Below are 14,894 nucleotides of genomic sequence, written 5' to 3' on the forward strand. Positions count from 1 at the left end.
TTCAGAGATGAGTAGTATAACACTAAACTTTTCAGAAATAAATCTACACTTTACCTTACTTCCTGAAAGTGGTTGGAGACTTTTAATTGTCGACTGGATTTCATCCTTTTCTTCAAAATATAAATAACTCTTGAATTTCACCAAAGGCTAGTAAAAAAATCAGAGAAAATTAAATATAATTATATTTACTATCATATTATAATACAAGAAGGCCTCATTTTATGAAGGGGTTGGATTCCCAGCCCACTGTTCATAAAGTGAATAATTCGTAAATTCAGGTAAAAATTATGATGCATTTAACTGAGACTGGTTGCTTTGCTATAAAAACTGACCTCTACATGTTAATAATTTCAATTTTTATAAAGAACTATGGTTATTTTATAATTTTACATAAATAAACCAAGACAATAAGTTATAAATTAAAGTACATTGTTGTTTTGACTAGTATCATCAATCCACAGCACTAATAATTTTTCTATTGCTTCACATCTTGAATATGGTATTCTTGCCACTTTTGCATTAAGAACTCCTGCACGTAAACAGTTCTTATCTACACAGGTTACTACTGTTGGAACTGTAGAAACCATTAAGTTTAATGCTTTATACACATCAGAATGAACCTCACCTGATTCGTTTGAACTCAATGACAAGTGAATTTCTTTTTTTTTTTTTAGCTGAGGAACATATTGAATCATCTCTACCTTTCATTTTAGAAATTATGAACTTTACAACCATGATATAAATAACTATTTCAATTTCCCGACGTTTTGATCTTTATATTAAGGTCATCATCTGGAGTACATACAAATGTACAAGGACAATTACATTTCACACAGTAAGCTAAAGAAACAGTGATTTGATCACCGGTTATTCTACTGGCATGACCTCTAGTGAAAAATAAAAAAAAAAAAAAATACAGATAAAATTACAAATTAATTAATTATTTAGAAACTACATCAAAGCTAAATTCTATTTAAGATACATGAGAGAAACATTCTTTCTTGTAGATAGTTTTCTTACAGTAACAATGATGTCCTATTTTTAATTACAATTGTTATATTAGATTTAGGATTCTGGATTATCTACAGTCCTTTTTATAGTTAACTCTTAGGGAGAAAGGTTCTGTGGGTAGAATATGTGCCTTCCATATGCTTGGGATTTTTAGACCTTCATTATTGTTCAGATTGGGGTGGTAGATAAGAATCTCACAAGCTTCCTTAAATTTGCATTCATACCATGTTTTGGTGTGATGCAAACAACTGGTGTTTTTCCAGTCAATTCAATGTAAAGTGTTCAGTGCATGATCAGAAAGGCCAGCTTCACCATAGTTATTATATTTAATGTGTTGTTTATGCTCCTTTTTGTCTGATAGGAATTGTGCATCCTGTTTCCCCTATATATGGTAGATTACAGGTGCAATAAGTACGGTATACTCCAGGGTGGGCCAGCAGAGGGGGGGTGGGGCTTTCGATGAGTTGAGCAAGCTTTTTAATTTTGGAGGAGTTTTAAAGGTGGCTTTGAGGTTGTATTTCTATAGTATTCTGTTTATTTTATCTGATGTCCCTTTAATGTAAGGAATGGTTATAGTTTTATTGTAGTTTGGTTTATCTTTGTTTTTTATTGAGGTCTTATAGAGTTTTGGCTGTAACCATTTTTTTAGAAAAGTATTGCTGATAACTTTAAATTTGTCTTTCAGTGCTTGTTCATTAGAGCAGATCTTCAAAGCCCTATTTTTTAGAGTATTAATGACACCTAGTTTTTGTGTCAGGTGGTGGTAAGAGTTTATGTGTATATATTAGCCAGTATGTGTCAGTTTCCGGTAAACAGTGAAGGAAAGACTGCCAGAAAGAAGATGTGTGACAAGTGCATCTAGAAACGGAAACATGTTCTGTTTTTCAATAATGTGTTGTTTATGCTCCTTTTTGTCTGATAGGAATTGTGCATACTGTTTCCCCTATATATGGTAGATTACAGGTGCAATAAGTACGGTATACTTCAGGGTGGGCCAGCAGAGGGGGGTGGGTCATTGGATGAGTTGAGCAAGCTTTTTAATTTTGGAGGAGTTTTAAAGGTGGCTTTGAGGTTGTATTTCTATAGTATTCTGTTTATTTTATTTGATGTCCCTTTAATGTAAGGAATGGTTATAGTTTTATTGTAGTCTGGTTTATCTTTGTTTTTTATTGAGGTCTTACAGAGAATTTTGTTAATAGTGTTTTGGCTGTAACCATTTTTTTAGAAAAGTATTGCTGATAACTTTAAATTTGTCTTTCAGTGCTTGTTCATTAGAGCAGATCTTCAAAGCCCTATTTTTTAGAGTATTAATGACACCTAGTTTTTGTGTCGGGTGGTGGTAGGAGTTTATATGTATATATTAGCCAGTATGTGTCAGTTTCCAGTAAACAGTGAAGGAAAGACTGCCAGAAAGAAGATGTGTGACAAGTGCATCTAGAAACGGAAACGTGTTCTGTTTTTCAATCTCAATTGTGAACCGTATGCATTTGTGTTGTTTTGTTTAGGTGGCTAAGGAAAGTGTCTAGTGTCTGGCAGCCAAGAGGCCAGATCGTGAAACCATCATCAACATATCTAAGCCAGACTTTGCTTAGATATGTTGAGATATCTGGGAGAGGAATCTAGAGCATGTTGCTCAAAATGTTCCATATAAAAGTTAGCAATGGGATGGGATGGGGGGGGGGGGGGGGTAATGGTGAGCCCATGGCTGTGCCTTCTTTATGTAGGTAGAAAGCATTTTGCCATACAAAATAACCAGAACGTAATACATTCACAAAGAGTGCCGTAATAAAAGAAGGATTGTGTCACTGATTGGGACATTCGTAAATAGGGCAGAGACATCAAAACTGACTAATAAATCATCTTTTTCTAATAATGTCTATGATTATGTTTAGGAAGTGTTGTGTGTTTCTGATGTAGGAAGGGGAATGACCTGCCAACTTCTTGAGTGTTGCCGCTAATTTCTTGGCTAGGTGATAATTTGGGCTGTCTATACCTTCAATTATCGGCCAGAGTGTTTTGTATCTTTGATAGACCGTAAATTCTCGGGGAACGAGCGTAGTGCGGAAGTAATTTTTTGTTTGTATCTTCTGGCCATGTAGTAATTGATTTAAGTAGTTTCTCTGTTTTTTTTTTTATTCTATTGTTTGGATCATAGTTAACGAGTTGGCATGTACTATTGTTCAAGACTGAGACTCTGCCAGGACTTGTAATACAGCTCCAAAACATGATACTATCACTCCTTTATGCATAGCTCTTGGACACATTCGGAGTTAAATGCCTCTCTAACCTTCCACGTGATCCTGGAGCGGATCATGTGGAAGGTTAAATGAAAAAAAGGATGATGAAAAAAGCCAGACTTTTTTTTCCATCAGACCATATTATTTGTCTCTACAGATCTAATGATGATGATGTTTTGCCCAAGCAAGGCGATTTTTCTTCTGGAGAGTTGTTAAGTATCCAGGCAACCTGACTGAAAATGCCTAAACCAATGCAGTTCTCTCCTTGTGTTCATTCTGAAATTGGTTTACTGGGTGCAGCATTTTGCTGTTGAAGCAGTACAATGCTTGATAAATCTGGAAACATTCAGCTGTTGCTGGTCATCCCAAACGCCTATGATCCCAATTTCTTATCAGAGAGCTTCTACCACAGTTACTCAGCCTATGGTGATAGCTTCCATTCTTCTTCCACTGTAAATGGACACTACTGACTGTGGATTCAGATATTCCAACAAATTTCGCTACCTCTTGCAAAGAATGTCAATATTCTTGGCCAAAAACAATGGCACCCTTATACCACTCGGTAATGTCACCTTTACATCCCATGGTTGTAACTTTAAAAGAGAATATAGACACATTAAACACACACCCACACATCCACAATCATATTCCAGCACTTTTACTCTACCTATATCTATGACTCTTTACGTTCATCAACTTTAAAATAATGGACATGTTCCAATCAGCATTCCATAATTTTTTGTCCTGTGTGTTTTTATTTAAATTGAATATATATATATATTGTTATGCCTTCACCTTAATGTTCATTTCAGTAAAATTAGGGAGACTATAACTGTGTTAGGAATAATTACTTTAATTTCTCAACGTTTCAACCTTCATATTAAAGTCATCATCTGGAGTATACACACACATATATATACAAAGACGAGCTATATTACTCTTCAAACAGTATGCCAAAGTGACAATGATTTGATCAACCATTATTCTACTGTCCTGACATCTAGTAAAAAAAAAAAAAAAAACTACATCAAAGTTTATATTCTATTAATAACATCATCGGAGAACAAATTGATATAGGCAGTTTTAATACAGCAAAAGTGGTGGCCAAATCCATAATTTAACAACAGTGTTATATTAGAGTTAGGACCCTGGATTGCTTACAGTCCTACTTATAATTAACTCTTAGACCAAAAGGTTAAGTGGGTGGAATATGTGCCATCCTTATTCTTGGGATTTTTAGACCACCACTGTTGTTAAGATTAGGGTGGTTGATAAGAATTTCACAGGCCTTGTTAAATTTACACTCATACCACGTTTTGGTGTGATGTAAACAGCAGGTGCCTTTCCTGTCAATTCTATTTAGAGTATTCAAGGCATGATCAGAAAGGCCAGCTTTACCACAGTTATTAAATTTAATATGTCATTTATGTTTCTTTTTTTCTGATAGAAATTTGTGCATCCTGTTTCACTTACATAGGGCAAATTACAGGTGCAATGGGTACGATATACTCCAGGGTAGGCCAGTGGAGGAAATGGATCCTTGGATGAGTTGAGTAAGTTCTTTAATTTTGCAGGAGGTTTAAAGGTGGCATTAAGGTTATATTTCTGTAGTATTCTGTGTATTTTATGTGATATACCTTTAATGTATGGAATGGCCAGAGTTTTATTGTAATACAGTTTATTTTTGTTTTTAAATAGAGTCTTGTGAAGAATTTTGTTGATAGTTTTTTGGCTGTAGTGATTTTGCAGAAAGGTATTGCTGATAACTTTTAATTCATGTTTAAGTGCTTGTTCACTGGAGCAAATCTTCAAAGCCCTGTTTTTTGTTTTTTTTTTAGTTTGTTAATGACACCTAGTTTTTGTTTTGGATGGTGGTAAGAGCTTAAGTGTATATATTGGCCAGTGTGTGTAGGCTTGTGGTAAACAGTGAAGGAAAAAAAAGACTGCTAAAAGGAAGACGTGTGACGAATGTATCTAGAAAGGGAAGAGAGTTCTGGCTTTCAATTTTAATTGTGAATTGTAATTGTAAATGTTTGTGTTGTTTGTTTAGGTGGCTGAGGAAAGTGTCTAATATCTGGCAGCCATGGGACCAGATAATGAAAATATCATTGACATATCTGAGCAGACTTGGGTTTTAAATTAAAGGAATCTAGAGTAAGTTGCTCAAAAGCTTCCATATAAAAGTTAGCAACTGAGGGTGATAATGGTGAACCCATGGCTGTGCATTCTTTCTGTAGGTAAAAAGCATGTTGCTAGAATGTAGTATAAGTGCAAAGAGCACTGTGATATCAGGTGGAAATTTGTCCTGTAAAAGAAGAATTATGTCATTAATTAGGACATTCATGAAAAGGGCAGAGACATCAAAACTGACTAATAAATCACTTTTTTCTAGTGTGATGTCTTTAATTTTGTTTACAAAGTGTTTTGTGTTTTTAATATAAGAGGGGGAATGACCTACAACTCCTTGAGTGTTGATGCTAGTTTCTTGGCTACGTGATAATTGGGGTTGTCGATACCTGTAAGCAATCCAGTATCCTGACGCTTGTTAAATTATGGATTAGACTAACACTTTGCTGTATTAAAACTATCTATATGAATTTGTTTTCTGATGATGTTAAATAGAATATAGCTTTGATGTTTTGTTTTGTTTTTTTTCACAAGAAGTGGCCAGTAGAATAATGGTTGATCAAATCATTGTCAGTTTTTTTTTAACAAGAAGTCACCAGTAGAATAATGGTTGATAAAATCATTGTCACTTTGGCTTACTGTTTGAAATGTAATATAGCTTATCTCTGTATATCTAATTGTATACCACAGATGACCTTAATATGAAGGTGAAAACATCAGGAAATTAAATTATTTATTCCTAACATAGTTATAGTCTCCATGATTTTACTGAAATGAATGCTGATTGCCATGTAACAGTAAAGGAAAGAATTCATCTTAATGTGTTTGGCATAGAGTCCTGCTTCTCATAACCAATTCATTTGCATTAATATAAACCTAATTAGTGATCTAAAATTCATTATTAAAAATTATGGAAACTACCATGTTATAGTAAAACTTCAGTTTAATATAAGCCAAAATAATCACTCAATGTTTTGCCCTTCATATCAAGGTCATCCATCATCTAGAACATGCACGTATCTACAAAGAAACAATTACAATCCTCATGGTATGCTAAAGTTACAGTAATTTGGTTAACCATTAAAGCTGGCCTAACGTTAAAAAAAAAAAAAAAAACACTTACTACAAAGATAGAGTCCTGTTATTATTTTATCTGTTTAGTTAAAAATCATTAAGAGATATAATAAGCTAGAGAACAACATGCTCTGACATAACGACTTATATAAATTAGAACAAAACAATATAGATGGTGGCCAATCTATAAGAGCTGAAATTATTGCTTAGAGTCTTGGTTTTGCTGGAAAACTTGAAGAACTTACGTGGGTTGAATGTGTGCCATTTAAATTCTTAGTATTTTTATGCCAACATTATTGTTAAGATTAGGATGGTTGATTTGATCAAAATTTCACAGGCTTCTTTAAATTTACGTTCATACTAGGTTTATGTATGATGTAAAGAACAGAGACTTCTCCAATCAATTCAGCATAGGAGTGTGATCTGAGAGGCCTGCTTCACCAAAATTTTTTACAGACAGGAATTGTACATCCAGTTTCACCAATATAAGGTATGCTATAAGTTCAATGAAGATGGTATACTCCAGGGTGGGCCAATGGAGAATAGGATCCTTTAAGGAGTTGAATAATGCTTTTTAATTTTATAGGTGGTTTAAAAGTATCATTAAGATTGTGATGGTCTAGAATTCTATTCATTTTATTTGATAACCCTTTAATGTATAGGATAACTATGGTTTTATAATCCATATATGCATTTTTTGATGAAGTTTATTGATGGTATTTTTGGTACAGCCATTATATTTATAAATGTACTGCTAATAATTTGTAATTCTTCTTTAAGAGCTTGTTCATCAGAGCAAATTGTTATAGGTGTTTTTTTTTTTTTTTTTTTTTTAAGAGTGATGATAAGAGTTGACATGTATATATTGGCCAGTATGTGTAGGCTTGCAGTCGACAGCGAAGAATAGACTGCTTGAGGGAAGATGTGTGACCAATGTATCCAGGAAAAGAAGTGAGTTTTGCTTTTCAATTTCAATAGTAAATTGTATGCACTCATGTTGTTTGTTCAGGTGGCTGAGGAAGGTGTTTAGAGTTTGGCAGCTGTGTGGCCAGATAACAAAAACATCATCAAACATATCTAAGCCAAACTGTAGGTTTTAAAGTGAAGGAATCTAGAGTATTGTATATTGCTCAAAAGCTTCCATATAAAAGTTGGCAATTTGGGGGAGGATAGTGGTGAGTCCATAACTGTACCTTCTTTTTGTAAAAATTATTTTGCCACAAATAACCAGAACTTAGTATGTGGGCAAAGAGAGCCATAACATTGGGCAGAAATTCAATCTGTAAGCGAAGAATTGTTCACTGAAGGACATTTGTGAAAAGGGCAGAAACATCAAAACTGATTAATAAATCTTCTTTGCCAGGCATTAAGTTTTTAATTTTGTTTATGAAGTGTTGTGCATTCTTTATATAGGGGGAAGAATGACCTACAAACTCCTTGAGTGTTGATGCTAATTTCTTGGCAAGGTGATAATTATGACTGTCTATACCTTTAACTATCAGCAGAAGCAGAATGTTATGTTTGTGTACCTTGGGAACACCATATATTCTGAGAGAACGGTCATAATAGGGGTAACAGTTTTCTTCTTAATCCTGTTAGTTGGATTATAGTTCACAAATTGATGACTGCTGCTATCAGAGACTAATTGATTCAGTTGATAAATGTAAGCAGATCCATTTAGGACAACCATGTTTTTTTAACCAGAGAGCAGGCTAGTAGTTTTAATAGTTGACCAAATTACTGGTAACTTTAGAATACCACATAGATTGCAATGTAGCTTATTTCTTTGTATATGTGTATACTCCAGATGATGACCTTGATATGAAGGTCAAAACGTCGAGTGATTATTTTAGTTTATATTAAACTGAAGTTTTACTATAACATGGTATTTGTTACCATAATATTTAATAATGAATGTTGATCACCATGTAACAATGAAGGAAAGAATAATGATCTAAAAGAGCATTTTCTGAGGGGGGAGGAGAAACTGGCACTTGTGTATAAGACAAACTAACACACTCAAGGAGGGTTATATCTGATTATAGTGTCAGAGATAAGACATGTCATTTCTGCCAGTTGGTGATAGCCATTTCCAAAATCAGTTCAGCATGATCACTAAGTTTACAGATGTTTTCATTCAGAAATCCTATGCAGGAAATTATGACCAACCGAGGAGTCTACTCTATAGTATAATTTCTAGATGGGAAGGATACAGGAATGTATGTAAAGCATTCAAAAAATACTTAAATGGTGCAATAATGGAATGTATCCCTAGAGTTCGAAAAATAAATAGGATAGGAGTGAACGAATGTGGAATCTTTTTTGGCAAGAGATTTGTAAGAAAAAGATGATGTGAAAGGAATATAGTGTGCATAAGGATGACATCAGTTATGAAAATTATAAGAAGCAGGACAGAAGAGTTCAACTGTTGTATGAAAGGCTAAGACACTGGCTCTGCAAGGTAAAGACAACCCAAAAGAATAACTCCACTGAATTGATATGATGATATGAGAGAGACAGATGCAAAAGAGATTATTCAACTAATGAGTGCCCATTTTGCTAAAAATACTTAAATGATGCATTATTGGAATGTGACTCTAGAGTTCACAGCATAAATAGGGCAGGAGTGTAATGAATGAGGAAAAGGTTCTAGAGCTGATGCACAAACTGAATAAGAATTCAGCATTAGGGACTGATGGGATATCAGCACGGATGCTAAAAGAGCGTTTGCTGAACTAGCTATTTATTCCTCTGAGCAGGCTACATAATTTGAGTCATAAAACAGGTAAGATTTCACAAAAGTGGAAAGAATGTATAGTCAGTTTTTACACAACTCTTGTACAAAGATCTTCAACACCACTATACCAACTATCAACCTATCAGTATCTTTGGAGTGGTAGTGAAGATTTTGAAAAGTTGTTGAGGGCTTGCATACAGAAATGGGTTGACAGAGAATCTATACTTTGAATGAACAGCATGGATTTACTATGGAAAGGTCATGTTTGAACAATTTGTTCACATTCTATAATGATATTACTGTTGTTAGACAAAAGGGATGGATACATCATGACAATTTTGGACTTTGCTAAGACTTGTGACAGAATACAGCCTGGAAGACTGCTGCAAAAATTGGAGAATATGAGAATGGATTATAAAATATTAGCATTGATAAGAGGATGGCTGACTGATAGATATCAAAAAAGTGATATACAGAAGATGTGAGTTTGCAAGTCTTTGGTCCATTGCATAACAATGGACCAAGGTCTGATCATTGTGATATCCAATCTTTACATTAAAAATATTGAGACATACAGCTATCTGCTGCTGATGAAAGTTTGCATAGGGTAATCGTGAATGCAGCCGATATACAGTACTCAGAATGATTTGAACAAGTTAGAATTGCAGTTATGTGAAAATGGCTATCAGTTCAGTCATGCACTTCAGTGAGATTAGACATCCAATGTCATATTATGAAGATGGGATTATGCTAGAAGAAACTGATCAGGCTCATGGGCCATATAACAAAGATTGCAAATACAACACAGAGAATAATTGCAATGTTGAAGCGAACCTTGGCATGTAAAGAATAGGAAATCATTTTGCCTGTTTACATCCTTGATAAAACCTTACTTGGGCTATTGTGCACAGGTCTGGTTTCCATGGTGATTCTGATACTGTGGAGAGAGTACATAGGAGATTGTGGAATACAGATTATGAATACAAACTGAAAATTTGTGCACTGCAGCCACTAGCAAACACGAGTAAGAGGAGTAATATGATTGGATACAGGACATCGATGGAGACAGTGAGTTAGGTCATCATCATCAGTCATTTTCTGTCCATTGCTGGATGAAGGTTGCCTCCATTTAGTCCTGTTTTAAGCCTTTCTATGCCACTGAGTTCCAGCCATCTCTTTAATTTCATCCTCCCACTGTCTTTTTGGTCTACCTATAGCTCTCGTTCCATCTCTGGGATACCATTCGGATATCAACTTTATCCATTTTTTAAGTGTTATTTCTTGCAATATGACCTGCCCTTTGCCATCTAAATCTTAAGTATTGTGCTTTCTATCTAGAATGGTAATACTGAGTAGTGATTTTTTTCCATTTTCCACTGCATAATCTTCAACTTGTTGGTCAATTTTTTAGTCAAAGCCTATGTTTCACTTCCTGCACACTATCTACATTCACTTCTGAGTGGAAAATTCTCAAATGAAATCAAGAATAGGTATGGCACCTGGTGGGGGCAATATGTGACTTCCCTCATTGAGTTCCTGACTCCATGGAGGTTTCTCTTAATAATAATTATTATTCTCTCTCTCTCTCTCTTGGAGCTTCTCTTTTGTAACAGAACCATCGTACCCCTTTTCCAATTAATTTACCATTGCTGAGTCTTTAAACTACATAGCCAGATTAAGGGGCATTGCTATTTTTGTGCACTTTCCCATAATACACAAGCTGATATGACATCCAATCCCATGGCTGTATTCACAGTGAGATTTTGTTAATAATCTGAACATCTCCGGTTGATTAATCTCTACTCCCAAATTGATATCCTGGATATATCAATCACTTTATTATCTCCACATGGACGATACACATTTGAAAAGTGAACATACCAAAATTTAACCATTTCTTCTGTTTATGTCATCTTCTCTACCTTAGTCTTCACTAAGGTTTCCTTTCACTTGCCACATACGTATAACTTGAGTTCAACTTGACCTGCTCACCTAATTTTCTCTCATATTTTCTACCTCTAGTCACGCAATTAGCCTAATGGCTATGCGCTTCGCAACCATATGCCTGGGGAAGGAGTGTCCTAGGTTTGATTCCCACTGACGACATGAGGAGCTTAAGGATCTTCCTTAACCATAGCCAAGTTAGCTGGTCTTGGGCATGGACAGCAGGGATTTTCATCCCATAAGCAGGCAAACCAGCCCCATGAACACACACACACGGATACCATGAATCTCGCCCTTAGTGCAGCAGAGGAGTGGCAAACCGGCTATGTTAATACGCCAGTAACCCCTCATTAGGAGAGGACTCAACCCATCCTAGACGGATGAGAAGGATATGATAGGATTTTCTACCTCATTCTCACTCTACTGCTCTCCCAATACCAGCAACCACTCTGTCCTTTCTTTAAATGCTGATTTTAGTCCAACTTTCCTAACAATGAAACCATCTTCCTTGGAGACTGCAATGTTCAAAATCAGCTAACTGTTTTGTTATTTTTTTCCCCAACTACACCGATCAATTAGATAGACAGGCTGAGACATTTGCAATCACAAATAAAATTGTACAAAATATTTGCAATCTTACCCCAACTCTCGAAACACCCAGGACCTCTTCCTCACTAGTGACCCATCAAGTATGCTATGAATCCCACTGGAGCCTTAAAATTCTGAACACTTAAATGGATTTGTAATTAGGTACTTGGAAAAAGTGTTGATCAGTCAGAGTTTGGAAGTGCAAAACCAGGGAAACTAGATATTAAAGGGGAAGAAATCAAGTATGTGTCTAGCCCATCACTGGGAGAGATAAGTGTGAGTACGGGAATGATTATGAGCTGGATGCAGTTTTTCAGGTTTTGAATCTGAATGGGCAGGTAATGACATTATGTAAGAGTAACTGTGGACTAAAGGGGATGTTGTAATGCATGTAAACAAATGCCCAAAGTATCAGAAATGAAGGAGAGGAGTTTTTAGCATTGGTCAGCTCAACTCGACCAAAAATTATTAGCATCAGCAAGACCTGGTTGTCAGAGAATGGTGTATTTACAGGGATAGAATGTAATGGATATTGTATTTTCAGAGAACACAGGGCAGGAGGAGGGGTATTATTAATTATAGACAAAGAACTTCAACCAACAAAAATAGAAGTTATGGGAAGACTGTAGAGCTCATGGAAATGGTTCAGGTGTGAGATAGAAACCAACAGGCGCAAAATATACTGTTGGTTTCTGCTATAGACCTGGGGTCTATAGCAGAAGAAAATGTGGACGACAAGCATCAGCAGATTAGCACAATAAGTGCAAGCCGAGTAATTATCATGGGATAATTGCTTGGCTTGCACTTATAACTATATAATTACCTGAAACAGCATGTGATGGAAGGGGACCAGAGGTTTGAGTGCGCTAGATCTGGTAACAGCATTAGAAAATCTATCTATAACTGCAGTAGCAACTCTACCTCTGATATGGGAAAGTGATCGTGCAGTCTTGTCCTGGGAGGTTGCTCAACACATGGAAATTTCAGTCAGAAAAGGGTTTATGCAGAACCAGTGATGCACCCAGAGGGGGAACAAAGGGCCCTGGCAACCTCCAAAGGGGGGGGGGGAAACACTAGAACATTTTCAAAAAACCTTTTCCTAATTAAAATTCGTTTTTTTATTCATGTTATATCGTGTCTTCTATTTCTATACTACTTATGAAAAAATATTTGCAATACTTCTAGTAACAACATGCATCAATGAAAGGTAATTTTCTACCTTATGCCTTTTAAAAACCTATTTAAGATCTACCATGACACAATCACAATTGAACGGACTGGCTTTGCTATATATACACAGAGTAAGAGTTTCTTTTACAAAAAGAAACTCTTACTCTTTGTGTATATATAGAAAAGAAAACTGGATTTTATTCTTTAAATAAATTTTTATAATCACCTAATGAATTTTATTGAATCTGCATTAAAAATATTTTTATCCATTCAACTCAGCTCTCCCCCAAGATTAAATCCTGAGTGCACCACTGTGCGGAACCACAAAGCTGGCAATTATAACAAACTTAGGTGGCAACTTGGGGCAGTGCCATTGCATAAGAAACTACATGGAATGAAGGTCATTAGTGCATGGGAAATGGTCAAGGATTTTTAGTGAGGCAGTATCAGAGTGCATACACAGACAGGGTCAGGAGGATAAACCAAGTAGGAATTAAGTGGATGACTAGCCGTATAAAGCAGGAGCTGCAAAGAAAGAAAGTATAATGGAAGGAATTTAAACAACAGAGTGATCAGCATGCCCATAGGCAATATAAAACACAAGCGAGAAGGGTAATTATAGTATGATAAGGAAGGCTAAATCAGATTTCAAGAGAAAATTAGCTAAGCAGGCCAAAGTAAATCCAAAAGTTTTGTTTTGTTTTTCTACATAGCGAGTAAGAGAAAGAATGATTATGGAAAGACAATTACTAAGTGATGTTGGTAGGAAAGTTTCAGAAGCAAAAAAAATAGTTCAGTTACTAAGTGATCACTTTGCAAGGATATATCATCCAGGTGGTGAATTGCAGTTACTGAGGTGACAGAGACTGATGTGAGCAATTGAGGTAGATGAACTGGAAGTAATCAGTATATTGAAAAATATCAATGTGAATATAGCCATGGGCCTGGATGGTATATGTCTGCTCATGTGCAATTGAACTGGCAGTGCTTCTGACAAAATTGTTTAATCTAAGTCTCAGCTCTAGCAAGGTTCCAAGGGAGTGGAAAGTGTGTAAAATAGCTTAGAGCCACCTTTATATATAAAGGTAGCTCCAAGACAGAAGCAGCAAATTACAGACCAGATAGTATCTCTGGATATTATTTGGTCCAGATGGTGGTTAAAGTATTGGAAAAGTTGGTTAAAAGTAAAATTCAGGAATGGGTGAATAGAAATATGATACTTTACAGGGGACAGCATGTCTTTGTAAAAGATAGGTCCTGTCTCAGTAATTTATTCAGATTTTATAATAAGGTGACAGCAGGATTGGATAAAGGAAATGGCTACACTATGATACTGCTGGACTTTGCAAAGGCATTTGACAGAATTGGAGTATGTAGCATGGTAGCAGGGATGGTGTATGGTGGAGTGGAATCAAGGTGAATGAGAGTGACTAGTGGAGTTCCCCAGGGCTCTGTACTAGGACCAGTACTCTTCTTCTTCTTCACTTCACATATTAGGCCTAGTGGCCTGTTACGGTGCAATCCTTAGCCCTTTAAGCCGTACCCGTTCCGAGGATAAGGTGGCTAGCCCTATGTCTCCCGGTGTGTCCTATGTCTGTAGATGCATGTGTTCATGGGGCCAGTTTGCCTGCTTGCAGGAGGAAAAACCCCAGATAAACTGGGAAGAAAAACCCTGCAGTCCACGCCCAAGACTGGCTAACTTGGCTATGTCTGAGAAAGATCCTGAAGCTCTTCATATCGGTGATGGGAATTGATCCCAGGACACTCCTTTCCCAGGGATATGGTTGCAAAGCACATAGCCACTCGGCTAACCGCACGGACACCACTACTCTTTAATTGGTATATTAATGATATAGCAGAAGATTTGAAGGGGAACATTCAGTTGTTTGCTGATGATGCAAAACTAGGCAGGCAATAGTTGATAAAGGTGATGTAGATATCTTACAAGGTGATTTAAATAAATTGGCAGTGTGGGCAAAGGACGATAGTTGTCAATTTAATGTTGT

General features: G+C 36.0%; 1 protein-coding gene across 4 annotated transcripts in view; it reads right to left on the minus strand.

The window, feature by feature from the left end:
- Positions 1-14,894, minus strand: part of ash2 (Set1/Ash2 histone methyltransferase complex subunit ash2) — a 315,384-nt gene that overhangs the window by 34,110 nt on the left and 266,380 nt on the right. For all 4 annotated transcript variants that reach the window (XM_090396985.1, XM_090396987.1, XM_090396984.1 and 1 more), the window contains one exon: positions 55-147. In XM_090396985.1, coding sequence (XP_090253111.1) covers positions 55-147 — 93 coding nt within the window. The remainder of the gene's footprint in view (positions 1-54; positions 148-14,894) is intronic.

This window comes from Typopeltis vanoorti, chromosome 8, assembly GCF_054136105.1.
Source record: "Typopeltis vanoorti isolate ZY-2024b chromosome 8, IOZ_Tvanoo_1.0, whole genome shotgun sequence".
NCBI classification, from domain to species: Eukaryota; Metazoa; Arthropoda; class Arachnida; order Uropygi; family Thelyphonidae; genus Typopeltis; species Typopeltis vanoorti.